General features: G+C 39.1%; 2 protein-coding genes across 4 annotated transcripts; one reads left to right on the top strand and one right to left on the bottom strand.

Moving 5' to 3' along the window:
- Nucleotides 1-1,556: 1,556 nt before the first annotated feature.
- On the top strand, nucleotides 1,557-21,504 carry nrap (nebulin-related anchoring protein). Of its 3 annotated transcripts, none has more exons than XM_051418095.1 (43): nucleotides 1,557-1,811; nucleotides 2,441-2,535; nucleotides 2,720-2,807; nucleotides 4,232-4,336; nucleotides 4,868-4,975; nucleotides 5,149-5,256; nucleotides 5,339-5,443; nucleotides 5,573-5,680; nucleotides 5,776-5,883; nucleotides 6,115-6,222; nucleotides 6,606-6,722; nucleotides 7,514-7,618; nucleotides 7,813-7,920; nucleotides 8,141-8,245; nucleotides 8,402-8,500; nucleotides 8,623-8,727; nucleotides 8,835-8,942; nucleotides 9,055-9,162; nucleotides 9,342-9,539; nucleotides 9,633-9,737; nucleotides 9,837-9,935; nucleotides 10,025-10,129; nucleotides 11,266-11,373; nucleotides 11,532-11,689; nucleotides 12,185-12,338; nucleotides 12,426-12,530; nucleotides 13,869-13,967; nucleotides 14,164-14,268; nucleotides 14,381-14,488; nucleotides 14,840-14,953; nucleotides 15,047-15,244; nucleotides 15,390-15,494; nucleotides 16,034-16,132; nucleotides 16,266-16,370; nucleotides 16,481-16,588; nucleotides 16,910-17,221; nucleotides 17,310-17,414; nucleotides 18,148-18,246; nucleotides 18,372-18,476; nucleotides 18,586-18,693; nucleotides 19,100-19,411; nucleotides 20,098-20,253; nucleotides 20,336-21,504. In XM_051418095.1, the coding sequence occupies exons 1-43, from the start codon at nucleotides 1,746-1,748 to the stop codon at nucleotides 20,630-20,632; spliced, it is 5,421 nt and encodes a 1,806-aa protein (XP_051274055.1). In that variant the 5' UTR covers nucleotides 1,557-1,745; the 3' UTR covers nucleotides 20,633-21,504. The 3 variants fall into 3 exon arrangements, with proteins under 3 accessions (XP_051274055.1, XP_051274056.1, XP_051274057.1); XM_051418096.1 differs by having other exon boundaries at nucleotides 4,232-4,327; XM_051418097.1 differs by lacking the exon at nucleotides 4,232-4,336.
- Nucleotides 20,954-26,637, bottom strand: LOC127373526 (hyaluronan-binding protein 2-like). Its single transcript, XM_051418100.1, has 13 exons — nucleotides 26,485-26,637; nucleotides 26,364-26,379; nucleotides 25,912-26,001; nucleotides 25,713-25,823; nucleotides 25,364-25,483; nucleotides 24,781-24,897; nucleotides 24,261-24,432; nucleotides 23,740-23,831; nucleotides 23,415-23,655; nucleotides 23,186-23,328; nucleotides 22,696-22,833; nucleotides 21,936-22,078; nucleotides 20,954-21,736 (listed from the first exon to the last, which is right to left on the bottom strand). The coding sequence occupies exons 1-13, from the start codon at nucleotides 26,545-26,547 to the stop codon at nucleotides 21,581-21,583; spliced, it is 1,602 nt and encodes a 533-aa protein (XP_051274060.1). The 5' UTR covers nucleotides 26,548-26,637; the 3' UTR covers nucleotides 20,954-21,580.
- Nucleotides 26,638-27,520: the final 883 nt, after the last annotated feature.

Below are 27,520 nucleotides of genomic sequence, written 5' to 3' on the forward strand. Positions count from 1 at the left end.
CTGTTTCGTCTCCACTCAGCTTCCCTCCTTTCTCTTCTCCGGCCATCTGCAACTTATAACACACGTATTCACACGTATAGCTTCACTTACTGTACAGCTGTAGCGGTGTGGCTAACGATAACACTGCTTCAACTTCACTTCATTTCCTTCTTCCACATCACTGCTTCACGTCAACACTGCTTTTTAACAAGTTTTAAAGTTGCATGAGCAAAGCTAGCTCAGCTCTAAATGAAGAGATAGTTTCATCACCAAAAATAAAATCTTGTTAGCTCAACAGTTAGCTAACTTAGCTGAGTGTCTCATTAGGATAGAAGTTTTAGCCAAAAGAAAAATCTGAGTTAACCACATTAGCATACATTAACATGAACTTACACTCTGTATTACGCTATGTCAACGTAACTACTACACAAATATTGACTGCGGCTTGTTTCTCCTTCTCCACAGTTTTCAGTAGTTTCAGTTCCGTCAGAAAAACTTGACAAAGTGAAAGTAACGTCCAGATTTTAAGTCTCTGTGGTGCGTGATTGCGTCAGAGCCCTGCGTAAGTCAGGTCTGCCACGTTTGATACAGTAATATACAAACACATTTAAATAAAGTCCCCACAGCTTATTCAGCATATCAGGTGTGATAAACAGATATAATGAGCAGAATATAGACAATTAAAGCATTTATATATTCAATTAAAAACTCTTAATAAAACAGCTGGTCCATCAGAAAGAGAGAGTAAAGAAATACCTCATTTTATGGTCATCACACTCACTTTTGGCTGACTACCCCTGGAGAAACATATTGTAGAGTGTTTTTTAACTTTGGTATGACAGGGTTATTACCTATTTAAAACCCTGTGATACAGTTTTTACAAATTATATTTATTACAGTTGGATATTTGCAACCGATAGTTGAGGATTTATCTGAATTCACTCTTATGGATCTCTTTGTGTTGTGACACTAAACAGGTGCTCCTGGCTCCTGTTGTATGTCCACAAAAAAAATCAAGAAGTCAAGGCACATCCTCTTTAGGTTCATTACAGTTTTGATCCTCGGGAACTTTGGTACTTTAATGAGACAGTTTGCTGCCTTGACTTTTTTGGGAATTCATTCCTCTTTTATGTGGACGGAGCTGTGTGTCTACTTAACTTTGTTGTCTTTGTTTAGTGGTTATGTCTATATTTTCTTCTTGTATGTCCACATTTCATCCCGTGCACCCGTCCTTGACACTTTTTTAGTATATTGAGAGCCGCTAAAAACCAGAGTTAAATTCTTTGCTTGTGTCAACATACTTAGCTGATGAAGGTAAGTAAGACTAAGTAAAAGTATTACACAATGTATTACACTTTTATGTCTTAGTGTCATTGGCGAGATGCCCAAAGTTGAACCAGCTGTCCAACTCAGGAGCATTACACATATACAGTGACATCTGAACTCTCTCTCGCTCTCTCTCTTCCTGCAGACAGACAGCTGGACTCAGCCAGTCCCCTAGCCTGACATGGAAGGGGGTTGGTCCATCATGGGACATGTTGTCAAGTAAGAGAGAGTTTCAAAGATTGACTGTCACAGAGCTAAGTTAACCACCACCAGAGACGCACTATCACGACTGTCTGGGGGTCACTGCCAGTTCCTCCACTAAACTGCTGCCTGACTGACCGACCTGACTCTAGTTTTCAGCCAGCCAATTTCACACTTTTTCTCTTTTTCCGATATCTTTCCTAAAGGTTTTTTTTGTGTGAAAAGGACAAGCATTCACCATGCAGTCCTGTGCCAGGTGTGGGTTTGTGGTCTACCCAGCTGAGAAGATCAACTGCATTGACCAGGTAACATAGAAATATTGTTTTAAAACTTTATTATTACTTTTCTATCAACTTCTTACATAACACATCTGTCAAAGTGTAAAATTGTTAGTGATATTTGAGGCATTAGATGTAGATGATTGCCATAGATAATGTGTTATAGAAAAACACAAACAACCTACACATTCAAGCTATTCCAAGTATTTCTCTGCATCAGCGGCGACACATGGCTCAGTGTGCAAATATCTGCCAATAAACTACAGTTTAAAAATACAAAAAGTTTATATAAAATGACATTCTTCTTAATCTAAAGTTTTTAATATGCTATGTCTCTAAGTACACGTTTGAACTAAAAACTAAATTAGTAATAATACATTACAACAGAAAGTTTTCTCTTTAAACAAAGTGATTACTCAGTTTTAACCTCTGCAGTATGAAAGGTTTAAAAGTCACATAAAAACTATTTGAGAACAAGTCAGCATGTCTAGTTTGATGATGTTTGTATTATTTTGGGCCTTGTACAATTAAAGCTATCTTATTAATCTGATGTCATATCAGAAATTACCTTTCTAAGTTTAAATATTGTCTCCACACAATAGACTGAAGTCATGTTTCAGGACCCTCTGAAATAATGTAATTTGTCTTTTTCTCAGAACTGGCATAAAGCATGTTTCCACTGTGACGTCTGTAAGATGGTGCTCACTGCCAATAACTTTGTCAGCCACAAGAAGAGGCCATACTGCTCTGTGTAAGTACTAGGCACCAATAATACCTTATGTTATAACTTATTATCTGAGCAAAATCCCCAAAATGGATGAAAAATCTGTCTTAAAACGCCATTTTCGTGTGGAAAATAGATACAACCCTTTTCCCATTTGTTTCCATGAACTCTTGATTAAAATGATGACCACCTTTATATCTCAACCCTCCAGACACAATCCAAGGAACAACACATTCACAAGTGTGTACGAGACACCCGTCAACATCAATGCGAAGAAGCAAAGCAAGGCGAGCAGTGAGGTACGATGATGTCACACACAAAAAACACACAAGCAGCAACACGAGACAAAGTATTTCGCCTTGATCTGAGTCAGGGCGCATTGTTGACAGGCTGACATAAGTCTCTGTCTATGCCATGAGTGAAATGGTCATTTATCATTGGGTTGTCATGGCTGGGTTTACACTGGAGAATGCTATTCATGGTGGTCATTGTGTTGTGTTTAGATCATCATCAAGGGATTGATGCACACATTACAATTTAATTTAAGTAGACCTAAATTTGTAATAGTATACCAATAATATATAATAGTACAACGATATTTTCGCGCACACAAAACCACTGGTAACCTTACAAATGACTCTTCATTTTATTTATTAACCTACAAACACACATTCAATTCGAAAGCACACAACCCTAAGCCGACACGTCATTACTGTCAGATCAAAAAGGTCTCATTGCTCCTTTAACGGATGGAAGAGAGAGAAAAGGTGTAAGGCTGCTCTGAGTCCACGGTGACGGCAGCGGTGAGGAATGGAGAGTGCTGCTCAGGTTATTTCTGTTCATGTGACAGAGGCGAGAGACAACCCCCTCTGCTTAGCCCGCTTTATGCTTCAGAGGGCTAAAATTATACGTCAGGAAAAACAGCCTCACATCCCTTCCTCTCCTCTGCCCTGCCACCTGTTCCTGCCTGTCTGTGTGTCTGTCTGTGTCTACGAGTTCATGCAATGTTCTTCGGCTTATATTAGCTCTAGGCTAGCAAGCTCATCAGCTACTGCTAGATGCCACTAGACAGCCTTGGGACTTAACTTGTTGATATTTGATCTCAGGTCTGATTTCAGACCATGCTGAGTGACCCTCAGCACTGTCCATTGAACACTTTGGGTAACACGTAGAGTTTTTGCTTTCATTATTTACTTAGTGTTACCTGACTTGTTTTCAGTAAATTTTTACAAATTAAAACATACTAAAATTTTTGAAAGTTGTTACACATATGTTTCTTGTTAACCCTTCAGTGCTGATGCTCCAGAGAGGTCACTCTTATCCCCTGCAACACGGCTATTCTAATATTAGTTTTGAACATTTTTACAACTTAAGGATCATTAGCAAACAGCTCAGAGTTTCATCACTCAGTGCTCATTTCTGGATCTTTCTTGGCAGGTCCAGCTTCATCTTGATTAGAACATCTCAGTTATTAATAATAGAACTCTAATATTATCCCTCCATCGTTAAGCATGTGAGCTCAAACATAAGAATAGAGGGATATTTGCCTCTGTGGATCTGAAGTCAGGTTGATATCAGTCAGAGCTGACAGTTTTTTTTTTCTTGAATCATGCATGTGTTTATAGCATCCAGCTACCAAAATGGATTCTGTAAACACATGTCCAGTGTGCGCATGTGCAAATGTGTGCTTGGCTTAATGCTTGTCGTCTATATGCACTTGTAGCTGAAGTATCGCGAAGACGGTGAGCGCTTTATGTCCACCTTCCACCATGACATGAGGTCCATGGAGCTGGAGAAGGCTCGTCTAGCCAATCAGATGGTCAGTCAGGTGAGCTCCCAGTAGAGCAACTGGCCATTACACCCAGTTAAAGGGAGTTCAAGCCCAAATTCTGATCTTTCCTTTTGCATATATTTAATATATATAACAAACAATCCTACTTCTGTACCTTTTTCTTCCTCCTAGCATTGACTTTCTTTGTAAACAGCAAAGTTATTGTGTGCAGTAATCCCAGGTTTTCATTAAAATAATACATTTTTAATCAAAATATAATTATATTGGATGTGGAAATGTATGAACCTGTATGATTTTAGTGATCATGGAGGAGAGTTAGTCAACTAACTTATTTTACTAGACTGTCACAACGTCATCTTCTCTCTGTTCTATTTGGTATGTACTTGGTCAAATATTTTGTTTCTGTCGACAACAAAGCTGTGCAGACACAGATTTATTTCATGTCAATCATATCATATAAAGTAAACCAGAGAAGAAGTATTCAACAAGGCCCTAAAGGCATGAAAGATACACTGTGGCCTGTCTCGTGAATGTCTGGAAATGGTTTGTCTTCCATATTTCAAACAGGCCTTTCAGTCGAAGTCTGAGTTCTCACAGCAGCAGACATGGTACTCAGGCATGGTGACCAACCAGGAGATAGTGACAATGTCTCAGGCCCAGAAGACCATCAGTGATGTGAGCATGCATCTTTTTATTCCTCAAAAACACTTCTCTCATTTTATAAAACCTAAATATGGGGCTATAGTGCCTTTAAATAAATAAAGTGGTACTTAACATTAATACAACTCTCTATTTTGCATTAGTAGTGGTCAAATGCCCTGAATGATTGATTTTATTGACTTTGGCAGGTGAAGTACACAGAGGAGTATGAGCAGTCAAAAGGAAAAGGCAGCTTCCCTGCCATGATCACACCAGGTTACCAGGCCGCTAAACAAGCCAATACTTTGGCCAGCAACGTAAGTTGGTTTTATTTATAGACTAGATAAAATTTTAACGGTCATAATTCATATTTAAATTAATTGTTTTCTCTTTCTTCAGTTGGAATATAAAAAAGGACACGAGGAGAGAGTTTCAAAGTACACCACATTTGTTGACCCCCCAGAGGTGCTTCTGGCCAAGAAACAAGGACAAATTGTTAGCGATGTAAGCTTTAAGCCTTTCATGATCACTTCATAATATCTGAGTATGTTTAATTTAATTTATATGACGAGATGTTATTGATAATACCTTAGAAGTCTTTTTAACTGAATCATTGTTTTTTTCTCCCTCCAGTATGCCTATACAGAAGAGTATGAGCAGCAGAGAGGTAAAGGTAGCTTTCCTGCACATCTTACACCTGGATACAAGATATCAAAGAAGGCCAGTGAGCAGGCCAGTGATGTAAGTAGATACAATATAAAAATTTACACATATGCATACAAACACTGTTACAGACCTCTGATCATCGGTTGGTAATGGTTTTCATGCCCTACCAGATAAAGTATCGTCAGATGTATGAACAGGAGATGAAGGGTAAAGCCAGCACTGAGGCAGCAGCAGCTGAAGCAGTTCATGCCAGAGAAAATGCTGAGAATTTCAGCCAGGTAAGGAATATACTGGTACTGTTTTACTGAGTTTAAGCCTCTTGTAAAACCACTTATATGCTGTTAGCCAGCCTCCTGGGATTCACACCCAGGGTGTTGGCCTTCACCTTAGCCCATATGATTTAATTTGACCACTAAACGCTTTTAGATTTTAGTTTATGCAGTTTATTTCTACTACTTCATGTATTTTTACAGTTGATTTGAATGGATTAAGTTATCCTCTGCTTGCAGATTGCCTATACTGAGGCGTATGAGCAGCAACGAGGCAAAGGAAGCTTCCCTGCCATGATCACTCCTGGTTATTATCTTGCCAAGAAGGCTCAGGAAAACGCTAGTGATGTGAGTATCAACCTGACAGCAGTAGGCTGTAGGCCCTTTATGAGACATCCCTGCATCTTGAGTTTAAAGTAGTTGGAAGGTCTGTTTGCTGAGCAGCTAAAAAGGGAGCCTGTATCAAATGTGTAACCATGTGAACTGGTTGTAAATGCTGTCAAAACATTACAGAGTGTAGAGTGTAAGGCCTGGCCTTGTCATCACTGGACCAAATAGATGAGGGACTACGGCGAGAAAGCCTCTTCATGTTGTCATTCTTTAAACCTTTAACCCTGACTAAATTAGACTGTGTGTGCATGTGTGTACAGCTAATCTCCTGATCCTACAGACATACAGCATGTTGTCCTCCTATACATGTATGCACTAAATCATCTTTAATCTCTTTGCAGCTAAAATATAGGAAGGACGCAAACAAGATGAAGGGCACCTCACACTTCCATAGCCTGACATCTGAGGACAATCTGGCTCTAAAGAATGCCCGAAAGATCAACAAGATGGTCAGCGAGGTGAGTTTGTCAAGCTCGCAAGGCAAAGACCCGACCTTCATACAGTATATTTATCTTATTTATGGCTTTATCCAGGAAGTCCAAGAAGTTGGTTTTATAAATATCATAAGTCTAAGCTAAAGTTTTTGACAAATACAAATGTTGTTGCTCAGTGCGTGTGTGTTTGAGAGCTGGAAATACTGGGCATACTATGTCAGTTTCCAGGAGACACGAAGCCACCTAAATTGCATTTTTAGCATTTCTGACGTGCCTGTCCGGTGGGGTTACAGCTCACCTCCAGGACATCCCATCAAACTAATGTTACCTCACACACGAACACGGTGCATCACTCTTGAGCAACTATTCCGAGCCTTGGGAATATGACATATAAATGTGAGCTATTAGCATCTATTCTGAGCCTTGTCTTCCACTAAAAACCATGCTGAGACATTATTCAACCACAGTAGCTTTTGCTTGTCTGTGAACAATGTTCCGATTTAGCTCAAACATTTAAAGGTGACAAAATTCTCCCTGCGTGGTATTTGTGTTAAAGGGACTGACAAGTTAAATGGTGCCTTGGTGTCATTGTTCAGTTCAGCAAAGCATATTTAAGATTAGAGGTCTGTCTCATTGACTTTCTAGTTGTGATGAAGTGTCTGTGATGGTGACTGATTCGTGGCAGGCACCTTATATTGAGCACATAACATGTTGTCACAAAGGATCAACGCTGACCTTCGACAACAAGAAAAGACGGGTTGAAATGAAACATTTCTTACCAAGCAGCTGCCGTCATTTTTCATGTTTTCTAACAGGTGGAGTACAAGAAGGACTTGGAGAATACTAAAGGTCACAGCATCAATTTCTGTGAGACGCCACAGTTTCAAAATGCTGCCAAAGTTGCCAAGTTCACAAGTGATGTAAGTATGACATACCTCATTTTACATTATTGTTCTCATACATTTACAAAAGAAAATACCTATGAACCCTTAAAAACACACAGTACAACTAAACTACAATATTAGATGTTTGGTCTGTATATGTCTTAAGGGCTAATGTGTAGATGTTATGGTTCTGCATACTGATTTTTCTTCATCTTTCTATATTTTTAAAGAACAAGTACAAAGAGAAGTACACCAGCAACATGAAGGGCCACTATGAAGACTCAGGCATCGATAAGAAGACCATGCATGCCATGAAAGCCAGGAAACTGGCTAGTGATGTAAGCCTTGTTTTTTAATGGATTTAGCATAATATGGTCATGCAGTTTTAGATTTATGGATATAGTATACTAGAAATCAGTATTATATTATTATCTAATATATGGACAAATGTTTACTTTAACTAGTGGTTGATAAGGGTTGAATTATGAAACTTCACAACAAAGTAGATCAACTGCTATGCCAGTAATATCACTGACATATTCTTCTTGTCAATTCCAGATTTCTTATAAACAAGGCTGTGAACAGGAGCAGGGTGAATACAACTACCCAGCCACCCTCACACCAGGCTACCAAAGCCAAAGGAAGCTGGACCCACTGAAAGATGTGAGTTCTCTCAAACAGAATTTAAGCCTTAAGTGTCATTATTTGAAGTCAATATGTAGCTTATATGCAAATTACATTAAAGTTACAATGAATTATATTTTTTCATCTAGGTGATACATTTATTAATTGTAAAAATTGTTTCCTATATGATTGCAGAAGAACTACAGGCAGCACATTGACCAGGTCAAGTACAGTCCAGTGACAGACACACCTGAGATTGTTTTAGCAAAGAAAAACGCTCAGCTTGTCAGCAAAGTAAGTAAACTGCAAGGGTTGATAGAGATCACACCAGCTATATCAGTACTTTTCAACTGCATTTATTGTATGAATAAATTGTATGATTTATTGTATGAATGTGTTTTTCATGTGTCTTTTAGCTAAATTACAAAGCAGGCTACGAAAAGACCAAACATCAGTACACACTATCTGAGGACCTGCCCCAAATCAAAAATGCCAAAGCCAATGCTGCCTTGTGCAGTGATGTAGGTTGCACACTTGATATGCACAGATCACACTTTGAGTATGCATGTACGCATCAGAGCTAATTTATGTGGTCAGAAAAACTTTAACCTGAATCACTTTATCACAGATTAAATATAAGGAAGAGTGGGAGAAAACCAAGTCTAAAGCCTGTGACATCGGTGTGGATGACCTGAGTGTCAAAGCAGCAAAGGCTTCCCGTGACCTCGCCAGTAATGTAAGCAAACACACGCTCCAAACCCACTGCAAGGAGATACAGTATGGTGAGACACAGCAAAGAGCTAAATGGGTTTAATATGATGATTAAGTCAACTGGGCATGTGTTTCAGATTAAATACAAAGAGACGTACATGAAGGACAAGGAAAAGGCAGTGGGGATCAACATGAGCGACTCCAAGACTCTGCATTCTCTGCAAGTGGCCAAGATGAGTAGTGATGTAAGCAGAATTCATTTTGATCACTAATTATAGGCATTAAAATGCATTTCCCCCCCATTGATATTACACTTAATGCAGCCACATTGTATTACTCAAACAGAATACTTGCACATACTCCCTATGCACTCATACACTCTAAATTAAAAAAATAATTATTTTTTTAATCGTCATCACTTCAGATTGAGTACAAGAAGGGCTCCAAGGAGAGCCAGGCCAACTTCAGCCTTCCTCACGACATGATCAACCTGAGCCATGCCAAAAAGGCTCAGGCCCTTGCTAGTGACCTGGAATATCGCACAAAGCTGCATGACTACACCGTCATGCCTGATGACATCAAGGTCCAGCAGGCCAAAAAGGCTTATTCTCTGCAAAGCGAGGTGAGAGACGAGAGGAGGGGATGAGCCCTGGTCTGTTATTCAAATGGTAATAGAAAATGTTTTAAATGTTTTCCCCATTTCGTTGCTTCACAGAACCAGTACCGTTCAGACCTGAACTGGATGAAGGGAGTGGGCTGGGATAGCGAAGGATGTATGAACATCACCCAGGCCAAGAAAGCTGGAGAGCTGCTTAGTGATGTCAGTACAATTATGTGTTTCTGTGTACATATTTATGTTTGTTAATAAACTTTACGCTGTATTAGGCACACTATTTATCTACTGGGCTTTTTCTCACAGACTAAATACAGACAGAAGGCAGACAGCATCAGGTTCACCCATGTGGCAGACGATCTCTCCATCAAACACGCCAAGAAGAGCCAGGAACTGCAGAGCGACGTAAGGTCTTCACTGTGAAGCTGTGTGAACGTGTGCATTTATTTACTGTGCACTCTCACATCATATGTCTGTCTGATTCTGATTTTCAGCTGGCGTACAAAGCAAACACAGAGCAGATCATACACCAGTACACCATGACGAAAGATGAGCCTCTTTTCAGACAAGCAAAAGCTAATGCTGACCTTCTCAGTGGGGTAAGTTCAGAGAATTTCATCGCAATGAGCATGTTACATAACAACAGCTTCATTATGTATCATACTCATAGATACTTCCAAGATTATCAAAATGGGTAGCTTCACCTTTGCAGTTCTATTAACCTGTAAAGAAGTAAGTTTAAACGTTGTTCTAATCTGTTGAACTGTAAAATGTAGTTTTATCTTCAGTGTTTGGATCAGTTTGTCCTTGCAAAGATTAGATTAGGTTTGTCTATTAAGAGAATACAGTACAGCAGGGGGGTTTTGAACTGCAGTGATGCTCCCTTTCATTTACATGCTATGTTTATTATGTAAAGAATACACAATACAGTAGTAGTGTTGTTTCTTGGCGTCCTGCTGCGGTAGAGGTTTCCATGATGATGTACTCATTCAGTCATTTGTGTGACCTGAATTCTGGTTCAGTGTGGTCCGTTCTTAGAAAGATTATTTGAACCTCAAATCTTCAACGCAGGATTCTTGTAACTTTTCTTGTAAATTTAGTGTTCCCTTACTGCACAAAATAAACTTGATTAACTGAAGACTTTACCATTAATTAGACATTAGGAAAATTTGATTACTATTGAAAGTCAACCACATCCTAACTGACATAATGCACTTTAACTGTTTAGAAGTTTAACTGACATAAGACCCACGCAATGTTCGACACAAAAAGGTAATTCATGGCCAGTTTGTCTTGCATATAAAAGAAATCCTTATAGCCCCTTCACGAAATTGTCTGCGCAATTACTGGTGTACTAAAGACATACTGTGCAACTTTATGTCCTGTTTTCAGAGAATTACGGTATGTTGCCACACATACTTAGTTGTGTAAATGTATACCTCAAATCTACATTTTCTCATAAATAAACTTTTGTGACTCATCCAAAAGTTTCATATCCCTCGAGTTTATGATAAATCTGTCTGTAAACCAACTTTCAAAATAAAAAAAAACGTTTAGTACGCCATGTATATCCCCTTTTGTCTTCCTGTGTCATCATTACATCTTGCTTTTTATATAATCAACCTATGTAGTAATTAGATGTGTTTTTGAGATGGAGATTCACAATATTTCTGTGGTTTCTGTCTGTGTGACTGCAATGTAATACATATCTCTACAACTCTATTTTGACTTTTAGAAAGTGTACAGGAGCAACTGGGAGAAGCAGAGGGAAAAGGGCTTTGAGCTACGTTTGGACGCTCTCTCTATACTCACCGCTAAAGCCAAAAGAGACCTGGCCAGTGATGTGAGTTATTCTAAATAGCCTGCATCTTTAATGTTGGCCTGAGGAGACAAATTGTATTTTTGTGCAATAATAATGTATTATTTATCATGTATTTAAACTTGACAATGTTAACAAACTTAATGGACTGGCTCAACCACTGATATCTTGTTTCCTTGCAGGTCAAATACAGGGAGAAATATGAGAAGAACAAAGGCAAGGTGATTGGCATTAAGTCCAGCAGTGATGACTCTCAGATGGCCCACTCTGCTCTGGCCACCAAATTGCAGAGTGGCCGCAACTACAAGAAGGACTATGAGGACACTAAGGCCAAATACAGGTGAGGCTCTTGGCCTTGATGGAGCCCTTTTTTCCAATCCTGGTCTAAAACACCAAGATTGATCTGATCAGGGATTATATCACTCATGTGTCCTTGACATACTGTGTATGTTGTGATGAGCTCTGAAATTCCTAAAGGATGTTGTCTAAAATGTGTTTTTAATTCTAAATTGAAGTTTGACGGTTACATTGTAGAAGTTATGGCTGCATTATTAGCAAATTAATCAGCATTGTGATCAATAAGCGTCTTTACACTCATGCCAGCAGTCAGATAACACAACAGATAACAATAGTAATTTGCTGAGGCAAAAGACCCCACAGCCCTTCACCTTGTTAAAGATAAAGTGCTTTAGTATCCTTCTATTTAAGAGATAAATGACTCCAATAACCAAATCGCACTGATCCAGCATAATACCGTAAATCTGGACTTATATGTTGTGTCATTTTGGAAAAATAAAACTGTTCTTTTACTGTATGAAATGAATCTCGTCCCCAGTGTTCATCTGGATATGCTGAACATCAGCCATGCCAAGAAGGCTCAAGACCTGGCAACCGAGACCAACTACAGGACTTTCCTCCACGAGTATACGACTCTGCCAACTGACATGAATGTTGCCTGGGCTAAGAAGGCCTATGATCTGCAGAGCGATGTAAGTCTCATTGTTGGAAGTTGACATAACAACTTGGGATTCATTTACTACAGGACTGACTGAGGTGAAATTTGTGTCCATATTCAGAAACGATACAGGTCAGATCTGAACTGGATGAAGGGAGTCGGCTGGGAGGCCTCAAAATCTCTGGATGTCCAGCAGGCGAAGAAAGCCGGAGACCTCGTCAGTGAGGTAATCCATGACCCAGAATGCATTCCTGGAATCAGCTGCAAGTTAAGGGGTTAAATAGTTGGTAATGTTAAAAAAAAAGAGAAATGGCTACACTTACATGGTTAAATGCTAAGCCACAGCAACAGCGTGTTTCCTTCCTTGACCTTCATTAACATTTCCCTCATTTGTGGTAATTGCATTGGACTCAAATGTAATTTAAACCAATTATCAATCAGTGTCTGAATAACCACACTTAAGTGCTATAAATAACTGAATTATTAGCGCAGAGAGCATGAGAAAGTGATAAGCATGATTGTGTAACATGTGACTGGAAGGCACATATCTTGATTTACGGCTGAGGTCAGAACGTATTTAAAGACCTGCGGACCGTTTCTGTTCTCCAGAAACTGGGTTAAGTACGTGGACTACACCCAGCTTTAACAAGAGACCCGGCTGATAATAGTGAAGCTGTCACATATAAAAAAGACTCATCTTCACTAATTAGGGCTCCCTCTTTCCTCGTTTCTTTCTCTTCACCAAATTAATTAGGTTTGTGGGTCCACATTGCTTACACTGAAATACTACATCAGGGTTTTTTTTTTTTGAAAGGTAGATTAAGAAACACATGCATGTCATTTGTGCTACCCAGACCCTCTAAGAGAAAGATGTGAAGCATCCCCCCAAGTGTCCAGTTTCCTAAAAGCTTCTTGGGGCCCAGATCTTCTTAGTTCAGTGGGTGCATGATTAGGAAACAGGGCCAAGAGGCAATATTATGGAAACTTCCAAGCTCTGATATCTTAGCTGTGTATGAACTTTGGTAATTTGATACGTATTAACAAATGCGTAGGGGGAAAAATCCTTTGAGACTATAACAATCTACCCTTTAATTAACCAAGGGTCATGGTATGGTCATAATTTTGTAGTATTTGAAAAAAATTATTAAAAAACACTTCTTTCTAAATGCATGCAAACAGTACATAAAGATATTTCTGTGACACATCTAGTGCAGACTGGCAACCCCAGACTCTATTCATAACCTGTTCATAAGCAGCCACTTATTTTAAGGGTCATTCCAGTCAGGGTTACCAACATTAGACCATGAAATGCCTGACTGCACATAAATAGAACAGAGCCCTGAGCAGACTTCTATGTAACTATGTATCTACTGTACATTTGTCTATTTTACAAAAAATACCAGTTTCTTTTTGTTTAACTTTGCCAGGCAGTTTATTTGTTAGTACAACTGTTTGTGATATTTCTGTGCCCTCAACTGTTTATCAAATGCATGCGCACCCATTTGTTTATGGTTTCATCACATTATAACTGTCTGTTTTTTATGTTTTTTTTTACTAAATCTAGAAAAAGTACCGTCAGAACGTGAGTGGTCTGAAGTTTACCAGTGTTGAAAACACTCCAGAGATGATGCAGGCCAAAGTCAGCAACAAACTAGCCATTGATGTAAGTTCAGCTGTCATTTGTGCTCTCAGTCATTTGTTAAATGCACAAGATACAGTATGCAGTAAATCTGATGTATTTGTTTCACATACAAATATTAACATAGTATGTCTAACTGCACTGATGGCCTAAATACTGTATATATGGGGTATATAAATTAACAGAGGGAGCTTATAATGCCTTGCTTTCGTGTTTACAGAGGTTGTACAGGGAGAAGGGTGAAAACATGAAGCACAACTACACGCTCAGTGGAGAGCTGCCTGAGATGGTTCAGGCCAGGCTCAATGCTACAAACATCAGTGAGGTAAAACCACATTCACAAAAAATCCATCAAACAGCCAGTCAATCCAACCACTCAGCCGCCTGTGTGTGTGAGGTTTTTCACATCTTTATACATCTGCTGTGTGCATTTTCAGAGCCGTTACAAGGAATCTTGGACAAAGATACGTGACGGTGGTTATAAGCTGCGTCTGGATGCCATTCCTTTCCAGTCTGCCAAAGCATCTGCAGAGATCCTCAGCGATGTGAGCTTGAAACTTACACTTTATGTTATAACATCATGTCATTTTCACCGTGGGTCCAAAACATACATGTCCGCAAAAGTTGCAGGCTTTTAGTTTTGTAACACAGGAAGTAGCATTTTTAAATCACTTACCTGGCACTCTCAAACAAGAGCCGAGCCTAAGACAAGAGTTAAATCCTGTCTATATAATGGTATTAACAGCAGATCACTTATATGTACATGTTATGTTAAATGTTACTCATTTAGTTTTGTTTAAGTGACTATTCAGCACACTGATGCCTTGAAACATTTGACACAGCATCTCGCTTTATTCATCTTGCTACAACATATTGAAAGTGATTTGTCATTTCAGCAAAAATACAAAGGAGAATTTGAGAAGACCAAAGGGAAGATGATTGGACTGAAGGGACTACAGGATGACATAAACATTGCTCACTCGGTCCATGCCAGCAAGCTGCAGAGTGATGTAAGTGCTCCTTAAGTGTAACTCAAACAAACTAATTGTAATGATATATTATGTTACAAACTCTCTACCCCGTGTCCCTTCGTCCCTCTCCAGATTAAGTACAAGCAGGACTCGGCGAAGCAGCTCTCAAAGTTCAACCTCTCGATGGACATGATGGAGGTTGCCCACGCCAAAAAGGCCCAGTCGCTGGTTAGTGATCAGGACTACAGGCTTACCCTGCATCAGTACACCTCACTTCCTGATGACATGAAGGTGCAGGCAGCGAAGAAAGCATACGCTCTGCAAAGCGAGGTGAGATACATACAGTATTTCACACAGTATATTGTTGTATACCTAGTTTTTGTCTTGTTTATTACTGAAAAATTTGTGAAGCAATTTCACCAACTGGATGTTTGAAAATCAAGCTGAAAATTTTGAATGTGTGTGTTGGTCACAGAATGTGTATCGCTCTGACCTGAACTACCTGCGGGGTGCAGCCTGGATCGCCACGGGGGCTCTGCAGATTGAAGGCTCCAAGAAGGCCATGGACCTCATCAGTGATGTAGGACATCTTCTCTTCTTTTGTTTTTTTATTTCTTATTCTATTTGTTTCGTGTACATACAGTACTTTATGCTGTTATTGCCGTCATGTAGGTGTAGATTAGCAGTTCTCAACCTTGCAGGTCCTTGTGGGGGTTACATAGGAAATATTTTAATTTAACTATCATTTTACAGACTAAAAGTTAACTTAATAAGATAATGTATATAAATGATTATTCTGTTCAAAGGTTTCACACTTATAGGTTTCACTGTTAGTCAGTCAATTTACAGAATAGACAGTATATAATAATGAAATCTTATCAGATGGTGAGCTCTGAGACTACATCTTATCAAATACGGATCCACAGTCTGATGTGTATCAATTTGGGGGTCCTTGACACCAAAAACCACTGGTCTAGATCTTAAAAAGTCTATTCTAAAGTATATAATCATGAATATGTGTGTATTGAATCAATTCAATAATCACACATATCTTGACTTTTTACCATGAAATCAACTAAAAATTAACAAACACTAACTTTGTTCTTTCTTCTATAACAGAAAAAGTACCGTCAGCAGCCATACAACTTCAAGCACACCTCTGTCGCTGACTCTCCAGATATCGTCCATGCCAAACTCAGTGGACAGATCACAAATGAAGTGAGACAGTCACCTTATTGTTTTAGTTCTCTCCCAGTTGCCTTTACCCAGATTTTCTATTTGTTTTTTTATTGCTCAGTTAAGCTGTTATTTAGGAAGACTTCAAATGATGTGTTTTATCCCTCTCTACCAGCGTTTGTACAAGGAGAAAGGGGTGAACGACCAGCACAACTACACTATTACAAGTGAGAGACCAGAGATTACGCAAGCAAAGATCAATGCAGCCAACTTTAGTGAGGTACTGACCTGTGCACCATACAATATATTGTCAACATCTGTGACTTATTTTTTCATAGAGTGTGTTATTATACAATTAATGATTGTTGGTTGTTTGTCTCTCTGCTCCAGATCAAGTACAAAGAGTCCTGGCACACTCTGAGGGCTCAGGGCTACAAACTCACCATGCAGGACATCCCCTTCCAGGCCGCCAAGAGCTCCACAGGCATCGCCAGTGATGTAAGATCATACTTGACTCAGAAATATCATTACTGACTGATATAGATTGATATTCGCCAAAATGATCCACTTAAAGAGAGACCACATGTACAAAATGCATATAATGCAATATAAGAGAATAATGCAACCAAGTACAGCAACATAACAAACTACAGCCTTCTGTGAGTTTAAAAAATGTGCTTTCTAAGCATCAGAAAAGTAGGACTTGCTGCAGGGCTACTACACTGAATTGCATCAAAATATATAGATGTTTCTTATTGAGTTACATCAAGCCACATTTTACATTTACATTACATTTTTATTACTTCTGTGTTTCTGCAGTACAACTACAAACACAACCACCTGCTGGAAAAAGGGAAGCACATCGGGGTTAAAAGCGTCTTGGACGACCCGCGTCTCGTGCACTGCCTGCAGGCGGGCCGGCTGGCCAGCGACCAGGAGTACCGCAAGGATGCACTGACAACCAGCGGGCAGTACCACCTCACCCAAGACATGATTCACCTGGTGACGGCTAAGAATGCCCAGGCCCTCGCCAGCGAGCAGGACTACAGGAAGAAACTGCATGAGTACACAGTGCTTCCCGATGACATGAAGGTCAAGTGGGCCAAAACGGCTTACAACTTGCAGAGTGAGGTGAGAGGTGTGGATGAGGAGGAGATATGAGCATAAAAAAAAAGGATGAATCAACTTGACTGACTTTTTTTTTTTTCTTTATCTCAAGAAACTCTATAAGTCAGACCTCAATTTCATGAAAGGAGTGGCCTGGGACGGTGTGGGTGCACCCCAGCTGGAGTCGGCTAAGAAGGCTGGAGAACTTATAAGTGATGTGAGTAAATGTGGCAAATGGTATTATTTGGGTGCATGTCTGTTCGCACATACAGGGCTGTAACCAGGATTTTGACAATACTGAGGTCATGCGTCTCCCAGCAATTGTCTTACCACCCTCACAATATTATGAGCAGAAAGCAAAAAAATATTTAAATCTTTTTGTTATTATTTGGAATTTTCAATGTTGTCAATGTAACTTCATATATTTTATTTCCTTACATGAAGACAGTAAATAACATTATGCTGTTTGCTAAGTTTATTTATTATTTTATTGGCATAAAAAATGTCTAATTAAGAAATATTGCATCTGTAAATAGTGCAATCTGCTCATAAAATGCCATTCATTTGTAAATGTTTTGATTAAACTCCTGCCGGTTGCTTAATGGTAGCTATGGCCCTGATTGCATATAAAGTCACATTCTGCATGTATACAATGTTGTTTTATGAAAAAACCTATACATTGATAGATTTTATATGTGTGTGTTTTATTGCTCTGTATGTGCCTTTTAAGTCAATGTAGCATTAGTGTTGCTGTATGAAAGTGTGTAGCAGTAAAAAAGCAGGGGAGACATTTGATTCTTGGAACCTATTGTAATGCTGCACTTTCCACTGACCATATCTGTTCACAGAATTTTAGCTGATAGTATATTTTCATTCTCATTGTAACACAACAAGTCTCAGTCCATCCGTGTTTCCTACTGTTAAAGTGTGTGTGGTCTTCCTTCATGCAGAAGAAGTATCGTCAGCTGCCAGACAGCCTGAGATTCACCTCAGTGGCCGACTCTCCTGATATCCTCCACGCTAAGACAAGCTATCAACAGTGCAGTGAGGTGGGGAGAAAAGATGAACATTCTTATGTCTCTTTCTACTTTAAGGAACTTCTGTTGTTCTACTGCAAAAATTCTGGATGTTGTTGGCTGCTAATGACAATATTGGTCATGTTTTTACACTACAGAGGCTGTACAAATCCGGGAAGAATGATGACATGCACAAGTACACTTTACACTCAGATGATCCAGACTTTGTCAGAGCCAAGATGAACGCCCAGCAGATTAGCGATGTAAGCCAGTTTCTCACAATCCTAAATACAAGCAAATGATACATGGAGATATATAAAAGACAAAATCACTTTGTGACCTTTTTATCTTTAAAACTCTTTTCCAATGAAGAAAGTTTACAAGTCATCTGGGGAGCAAGTGAAGACATCAGGCTATGACCTGAGGTTGGATGCTATTCCCTTCCAAACTGCCAAGGCCTCCAGAGCAATTGCCAGTGATGTGAGTTCATGTGATTGAGTATAGTTTGTCACACAGTTTGAGTCCCTTCAGTCTGTCTTGAAACATTTTTGAAGCACACATTGGGACTTATTGTATATGCACCTTTTATTTTTTAAATAGTACTTCCTAATGTGGTGAAAAAACAGTCAGGCCTCTTTATCTTAAACTTACAGAAGTTTTCTACAGAAAGTAATTCTCAAGCTTTTCAAATCCAAAAGATTTATTACAGAAGTTAGGAAGATTTGCTCATGTATTCTGGATGTAGAACAATTAGCATAACTCATTTTAAGGCAGAGCATTCTGAAATAGTTGCAGGTAATTTTAATCCATTGTTATTTTTAACCCCTAAAAACTACATCTTGTCACAACAACAACTGAAAACTGTTTCTGTTTCTCCCTCCTATAGGTCCGCTACAAGGAGTCCCATCTGAAGGAGAAGGGCCAGCAGGTGGGGCTGCGCTGTGTGGAGGATGACCCCAAGATGGTGCACTCTCTGGCAGCCAGCAAACTCCAGAGCAACCTGGAGTATAAACGCCAGTCCAAGGAAGATCGGGGCCACTTCAAAATGCATGCTGACCAGCCTGAGTTCCTGCAGGCCAAAAAGAGTCAGGCTCAGGCTAGTGACCTCACCTACCGCCACAAGCTCCACGACTACACCTGTGACCCTGAGCAGCTCAATGTCAAGCATGCCAAGCAGGCCTACAAACTGCAGAGTGATGTAAGTCATATATTGGTTTGAAGGTGGCTTTGCAACAACCAGTGTCATAATTGAATTCACATTTATTCACTATATCTATGTATGTGACAATGAGGAATCCTTTAAATCATATGATTTTATTGAGAAGGTCCTAGGTTCTCTGGCATAGGTTATTTGTTTTTGTTATACACAATAAAGAAAAAATAAAGATTAAAATGATACAACACTAGAGTTGTTGATGGAATTTATCCAATCTTGATGGCCTTATAGAGGAGCTAAAAGGAGAGTGAATATTTGACTGTATGCAATTGTTTGTCTGCTGTATGTCAAACCTGGGGAAGGATCGTATTCAAGTGTAGAAATACTGGTTGGTTTTTGGGACTGGTCTAAGGAACAAGCGCTGACACTTGCAACACATTTCAAACGTTGCATCAGTATAATGCTCAATTAATTTAAAATTGTTTTTTTTAATCAATTTTTACAATTTTACACTAGTATTTTAAAATATTTTATTTTGAAACTACAAAGAAGTAATACAATTAGGTCCCACAGCTTATTTTTCCCTGGGGATCCCTGAAGGTTAAATCAGATCACTCGTGAGAAACAGAAATAGGATAACTCCACCACATTCTTGTAGGCCCACTTCAACAAATTTGTTTGTTACAGTATCATTTCACCACTCGAATGGTTGCTCCCTTCTGTTGCAGGTGAACTACAAGTCAGACCTGAACTGGATCAAAGGAGTGGGCTGGACCCCTCCTGGCTCCCACAAGGCCGAGCTCGCCCGCCGGGCTGCAGAACTAGGGTTTGCTGAGGGAGTCAGCACTGATGAGGCTATTGCAAAGTATCAGCACACGATGATGGTGAGGGAAAGTGGAGATTAATTTCTATATAATAACAATGTAGTGTGCAGGTGTTGTTTTAACTCCCCCGTCCTTTTTTTAGCTGCACCACCAGCAGCAGATGGAGCAGCAGCAGCAGCAGCAGCAGCAGGCTTCAGAGCAGGTGGAGACCAGCGAGGAGATTCAACAAGGCGTCAACATGGACGCCATGGAGGTCCTTCATGTCAAGAGGAAGAAGACCATCCAGACCGTACAGAAAAAGTCCACCTCCACCACAACCTCGTTCAAATCCATGGAGAAGAAGTCCAGCACCACCTCCTCCACCTCCTCATCGGCTGCACTCCAGAACACAATCAAGATGTCCACGTCTAGTAAAGCTGCTGCAATTGAAGACGCGTAGAACCAAGAGGTTTTTATAGATGATAGTGAGTAGAGAACGTTAAAGACGGCCATTTTCAGAAATTGTGGTTAACTAATACTAAGTGGTATGTGTGGTATCTACTTTGATGAAACGACTGTTGTGACTCTGTAGTTACATGAAATGCCACAAAAAATGTCAAACAGAGATACTGTAGGTGCAACAATGAACTGGAAAATGTAGTTAAAATGATTACAGAAGGATTAAGCATGTTAAATCAGGACAGGACTTTAGTCAAGTTAGTTAAAAGGATTGTCGTGGTATGTGGTGAGCAAAAGGGAATTCTGAAAGTCGAATGCAAGGTACTTTTTGACATTTTATTAAAACTTCTGAATGGGTTAAATTGCCTCTAAAGGACCATGTTCAACACCAGTTAGAGCAAGAAAAATCAAGGATACCAAAACTGAATTCAGGTTATTATAACACAAAGGTGATACTGTATGAAATATCAAATGGAAAGTTTGCATTTTGCTTTTGTATATTGAGTGTGTTTAGATCATGTGACGCTGGACCAGAGATTGCTATAAAGCCAGCACTGCAGAGGATTTTTTTTCATCATTTGTTTTATTTTTATTTTTAGAAGAACACATGCAACAAGGTCAAGTGAGCAAACAAAACCTTGTCGCTGCCCTGCAAAACATGCGGTTCTATTACGGGGTCTGCAAATCTAGTGCACTTTGAGCTAGGCTCAGTGAGAAAGAAGTAGAGGCCTTCTGAAATGATGAGCGATCTACATTTTGTCTGGCAGGTTCAGCTTCGTGAGTTTGTATCAGTGCCCCTTTTAACTCAAAGCTGGGCTGGGAGTAAATGCTTGGTTTTATTGCTGATAAAATAAACTGTTTTTTAAAGGCAAACTAAGCTGAGGTATGTTTTTCTTCCCCAACAACCCCACAATGATTACAGACCCACAGTAGTTCAATTAACTAATGTTCAGTTGATCTTGCTTTTGATCCAGCTGATAAATGAGTGGACGTTGGCGTAGACACCAGGCTTGTTCTGCTGACCACAGCCGTCGCCCCAACTCACCACACCAGTGATATATTGTGTGCCATTTTGCTCACAGACCAAAGGTCCACCTGAGTCGCCCTGTAGAGTTAGAAGGTGCAAGTTAAGGCCACAGGGGAAATAATTAATGCATATTTCACATGTAACAAGTGGTGCCAAAAAATCTAAAATATGTCATCTTCAATCTTAACACCCAACACATTGGGGGCAGCTATGGCAGCTATGCAAATGTATTAACAGCCCTTAAATGTGGATTCTTCAAATTCATAAACATACACACCTGACAGGAGTCGACACCCCCCTGCAAAGTCCCTGCACAGAACATGCTGCTGTCTAGTACACTTCCATAGACTTGAGGAGTTTTGCATCGCTCATCAGAGATCAGGAAAACTCGAGCATTCAACAGCTGACTGCTGTACCTCTCTGAAAAGTGGATGACAGTGAGAAACAAACTGAGATCTAAAGGAGCTCTTTCACTGATGACATTTTGACATGTTATTGTTTATTACAGAGGTGTAATGAAATTGACTGAATTAAATTTAGCTGCTTCAGTTTCAGGGTACTAGAGTTAGTAATGCTAGTTCACTTTCACACTGTCATGGCTTACTGTTGCATGATTAATGTGATTTCGTTTTCCTGCTATGACAAGTCAGAATGTAAAAAAATGTCTTTTGGCTAAAAAAAATATTTAAAGAGCTAATCACAGCATTACAAAACTGAAACTGAAAAATCATTTGAGAAAATGCCATAAAGACAAGCTAAAAGGTACTCCACCAATTTCACACATGAACATCTATTATGTTGTCATGATGAATACTCATCAACCTCTAAATACAGTTGTATAATGTCTTCTGTAGCTTTGTAGCGAACCTTCGAGCATTAAAAAATAATAATAATGTCATAGTGATGAGTTACAAACTGGAGGTGCAGAGTTTGAGACTACAAGTCCTCCAACTTCATGGAAATGTAATGCTGAATTCATACTTTGTCAAAATAATGTTTATACCACATGAAAGGACTTTTGATAAATAGTTAATTACGGGTTTCAGTGGCTCCCCATCCAGAGATCACACACTCTTTTCCAGCTGGGAAAGTCTGGTCCGGCAGACACACTGTCTTCACAAAGTGGGTCTCCTTGGCACAGTAAGGGCTGTCTGTAACTTTGAGCTTAAGCAGAGCTACACAGGAAATTAGCAGATACAAGAAGTGACATTCATTTGATTTATGAATCACTTTTACAGCATTATATTCCTAGAATGCAGAAAAAATAAAGATAACAGTGACAATTTCGGTTAAATTAAAAAAAAAAACAGAAGAATGAATGACCGGAAGGTTTGAATATAAGTAATATAAGTTCATCTATATACTTTATGTATACTGTACATGTGTCAGCTAATGTGTGATTGAGGCCTAAAGGATGCTTCGTACTAGCTGACACAAAGACTGTTGCCAAATCTGTATATTACTTACATTCTTCTCTATGGTCTATCTAGGTTAATAATGACACTATATTTGATAAATGTGACAAACCAATGTCATTATAAAGAGCGGTGGGAGTTTCCCTGTAGTTCTCATGACGAATCGTTTGTATTACTGGGATGGTCTGGTCCATCTCCTCCTGTCTGTCTAAGTTCACGCCTCCCAACACCACTTGGTATTCCATATTGTCTTCACTGAAAAAAACAATAACAACAAAACATGAGCTTATAGTAGAATAATAATGAATAAACTGGAAATGCAAACAGAATAGAATAACTACATGCAGTGGGCAGCAGTGAGGACCCAGCAGGATGAGAGGAGGATCCCACCACACATGTGGGAATACTCAAAGGATGAGCTTTCTGGTCTGGATTGCAGGGACACCTGCCAGGGGTGGGCACCAGGGAAAGATTTGCTACCCCCATAAATCCTGCTAGTGCGAGAGGGCTGGGATATCCCACACTGGGAGAACTGGGTGGATCCAGGCACCGGTGAGACTGATGGCGCTGAAGTGGCTGTGACTGAGGAACATCAGAAAAGAGTGAGAACAGTGCGGGAATACATTACATAGTATATACTGTGTGTTTGTGCGTATGTGAAACAACCTTCAGAGCACTTCTTGACTTTGCAGTAGTCCCACTGCAGTTTGCCTTGTCTTTTTGTAAAACACCAAGGCTTATCATCCCCATCTGGGTTCCTAAAATGTAGAATAAATAACAAAACAACCAATTTTTTTAGTTATGAGGTTAATTTAATTAATTTATATAATTTTACCAACAGCCAAAAAGTACCTGAGAGGGAACGTATTAATGTTTGCCGATAGAAAGTAACAATTAGTGTTATATATATCACAAACAATTATAATTTAATTTAACTAATAATAATTTAAGGACTCATATGAGGGTATGGATTGAGAAATAAACATGTAAACTAATGCTGTAGGTGTACTTATGGAATATTTCTGACTTTGGTGCCCCCCAGTGGTAAGATTACCCATCTCCCAAAGTGAATCCACCTTGAATGAATGGGCTGAAACTCACATAAGGATTTGAAATTTAAAAAAACATATTAATAAATTAAAATAAACGTCTAACTGATGGAAAAAGTCAATATAATTTGATTATACCTGCAGTGGTTGTTATATTCCAGTCCGTTAAAGTCTGAGTACATGGTAAAAGGGTCCTCCCCGTTTGACACAATGAAGTAGGAGTGCCAGTCCAGACACTCCTGCCCGTCCTCTGACATACTGGCAACACCCCTGTATGTCTCTCCATTTCCCACATAACAGTCACTGAGTGCTATACAAGAAGATTGTATGAGAGGCAAATTGAAGTAAGCTCAAAATGTCAAAAATAAATACACAGGAGAGGACTGTTTTAACAACCAAAAACACAAATTAAAATCAAAACAGTCAGACAAACAAAGAAAATCTAATAACTAAGCTGTGTTTTTCAATGTGTTACAGAAGATACAGACTGCTGAGGACAAAGTGGTTTTGGGGCTTCCCATAATCGGTCAATATGCTGTTAGATTCTGCGAAATGGCACTTTTGAACTTTTTTTTCATTCAAAGTAAATAACACCAACTTAAGCATCAGGAACAACAGTAAAAGTGGTGGCTGACTCTGGCCGTTTTAAAGTCTTTACCGTTTTCACAGAACTTCCCAATATATCCATTAGGACAAGTACAGCGGAAGCGGCGGTTTCCTGTCTTGCAAGAGCCACCATTCTGGCAAGGATTGGGTTCACAGGGTGATGCTGGCACTGATACAGATAAGACAAAAACAATTAAATAGTGCACAATAGCAGGGGTGCAGCAAGGGATTCTGGGGCCCTCAAAGAATGCTGGCCACCCCTGGTTTCTGTTTTTGGTTTTTGGGCCCCATTTTGCAAAAACATCTACTTTCCTACTAAGTTTTTTTGCAGATCCTCTCTAGGGATCAAATATGTCCTGAAGGGATCCTTTTAGGCAAAGAAAATACTGTTTAAAGACATGGTTAATGTTTTTTTTTTTTTTGGTATTCTTTATTTGAAATTGGACAGAGCAGTCTGAGTACTGGTTGGTAAAGCTGAATCATAATAAGTTGATATGACTTCATTACTGTGCAGATATGAGTGTCAAGTCTGGAATTGTTTCCTGCTTCTGCATACCAAGGTACTAAATGTAATGTCCGGCTCAGTTTGTCAAAAAATAATTTTAACTGTGAAAGATGGGATTTAGGATACTCACATGACTTGCAGTCGGGGCCTTGGTAGGGAGGTCTGCACTTGCACTCATAAAATGGAGGTTTTTTTAGGTTGACGACACAGTCACCTCGGCCACATTTGACATTCTCGCAAACATTTCTCACTAAATATTCAAAACAGGTTATCAAAAGTAAAAATTAGCCACATATGAACAGTGTTAACAAACATTCAGATATTGGAATACGATGAAACGGTTTGATATATTTTAGGTTTTATAACCCAAAACAATCAGAATATTAACTGAGAATGCAAATTTAAAAAAAAAATAATGAGTGCAGTTCTATTGCTTTACAAATTTAATTTATAATGAAGGCCAAGTTGGGAATTCCTACCTTTTTGACACCTCTTGCCAATGTAAGGCTCAATACATAAGCAAGTGAATTCTGTGTTGAATTTACTTTGGCACAAGCCACCATTGAAGCAAGGATCTGGTTTACAGACATCTGGAAATAGAGGGATAGAGAATGAGTTTACATGTTGAAAGGTAAGATGGCAACACAATCACATAGTGAGTCTTCCGGGGCCACTTACTCGTCTCCTGCAGGAGATCAAACAGCCAGTCGCCTACATTAAAAGAAGTGCTAGGGCTGACGGTGGCGTAGTCATATTCATAATCTACGTCTGCCAACAACAGAGAGCTGTTATTATAGATATTGTAATAACAAAAAATTATAACTTAAAACTTTTGACCAATTAACAAATGGAAAACACTAATCAAAATAAGAGACAGTAGTCAAGGGAAAACAAAACAGATAATATCATCTAATATCATAGATAATCATCCACTACTCATTCTCACATTAAGGTTAAACTATTCTATATATGTATATACATTGAAATAATATACAACAAAATATCTTGTGTCTCTAAAAATGTAAAACCAAATAGCCAAAAGACAAATATGAAACACATCCTAACAAAGTCAAAGTCAATAGTTGAAACTTTGTGTCACCACATAGATGAACTGCAGAAAGGATTCTTACAATAGGCGTCGTCCAGCTGAAATGACAAAATCACAGTAGAGAACAGATCAACAAGCTTTCTTTCTCAGAGAAACCTTTCTTTTTCTTATGAGTCAAACTTCAAAGATGTTAAAAAACTTACATTCGGGTCATATCCGTGAACACTTAGGACACTTATGAGCAAGAAGACCCCTGCAGCCAGCATGGTGCTGTGTGTAACTCTCAGCACAACGTACAAGACTGAAGATCCAGTTATTGACTTCAGTCTCCCAAACCTCCTCAGTATACTACTGATCCCTCATACATGTCAATCTTTAGCCAGCCGTATTGATTATGTTGGCGTTTGTGTGATTTAGGACATTGCTTGTGCAACCTAGTTTCATGTGTTTAACCTTGTTTTATTTGCATTAATACGAAGGTTGTCAATCTCAACTTTAAACTCTTTCTCAACAAACCTTCACTCTGCATCCGTTCAGTTTTTTTTGCAATTATTTTCTTTCTTTTTTAGATATCAGACCATGAAAAACCCACATTTGCAAATATCTCTCACTAAATATCAAAAACAATGAAGCCAAGTTGGGAGTTTCTATTTTTTTAACCTGTGAATATTATATGAAGTATGAGTTTACATGTTGAGAGGTAAGATTCTGTGGGAGTTTGTGTGTTTTAGGACATTGTTTTCCTTTTTATTATGTATAGTACACCAAAGATAATGTTAGTAATGGACTTATTTATTCTGTCCTAAAATGCAACATGCTGTAAACACAGGGTATGCAAGAAACACTGCATACAATTTGGCAAATGAATTAATTTTTCAACATTCCCAGTGGCCGTGGTAAACTATTGGTAAGATCACAATAAAAACAAAGCTACTCTTTCATATTGAGTAACCAAAATACATGGTATCTGTGAAAGATCCAATCCAATCCAATCCAACTTTATTTGTTAAGCACTTTAAAAACAACCAAAGTTGACCAAAGTGCTGTACAGGAGAATAAATAAGACATCATAAATGTAAACAGTGATGATGATGATGATGATGAAGACCACTGTGAGGAATACAGACAGTGATGGTGATAACACTGGAAAGTTCCCGTGGCAGACAACACGGACGAAGTCCGATGGCGACGAGCTCGATGTCCGGGCTGCAGACGCTCTTTCACACAGTCGTGCCCGGC

The sequence above is a fragment of the Dicentrarchus labrax genome, unplaced genomic scaffold, assembly GCF_905237075.1.
Source record: "Dicentrarchus labrax unplaced genomic scaffold, dlabrax2021, whole genome shotgun sequence".
Classification (NCBI taxonomy): domain Eukaryota; kingdom Metazoa; phylum Chordata; class Actinopteri; family Moronidae; genus Dicentrarchus; species Dicentrarchus labrax.

Excerpts from the sequence above, each read along its gene's own strand:
- nrap (XM_051418095.1), top strand. The coding sequence starts at position 1,746 with ATGCAGTCCTGTGCCAGGTGTGGGTTTGTGGTCTACCCAGCTGAGAAG. Across the intron at positions 4,976-5,148 it reads CCCAGAAGACCATCAGTGAT|GTGAAGTACACAGAGGAGTA; the intron begins GTGAGCATGCAT and ends TGACTTTGGCAG. Across the intron at positions 16,371-16,480 it reads ATGCAGCCAACTTTAGTGAG|ATCAAGTACAAAGAGTCCTG; the intron begins GTACTGACCTGT and ends TCTCTGCTCCAG.
- LOC127373526 (XM_051418100.1), bottom strand. The coding sequence starts at position 26,547 with ATGCTGGCTGCAGGGGTCTTCTTGCTCATAAGTGTCCTAAGTGTTCAC. Across the intron at positions 23,832-24,260 it reads GAATATAACAACCACTGCAG|GAACCCAGATGGGGATGATA; the intron begins GTATAATCAAAT and ends TCTACATTTTAG. Across the intron at positions 23,656-23,739 it reads AGTCAAGAAGTGCTCTGAAG|TCACAGCCACTTCAGCGCCA; the intron begins GTTGTTTCACAT and ends GATGTTCCTCAG.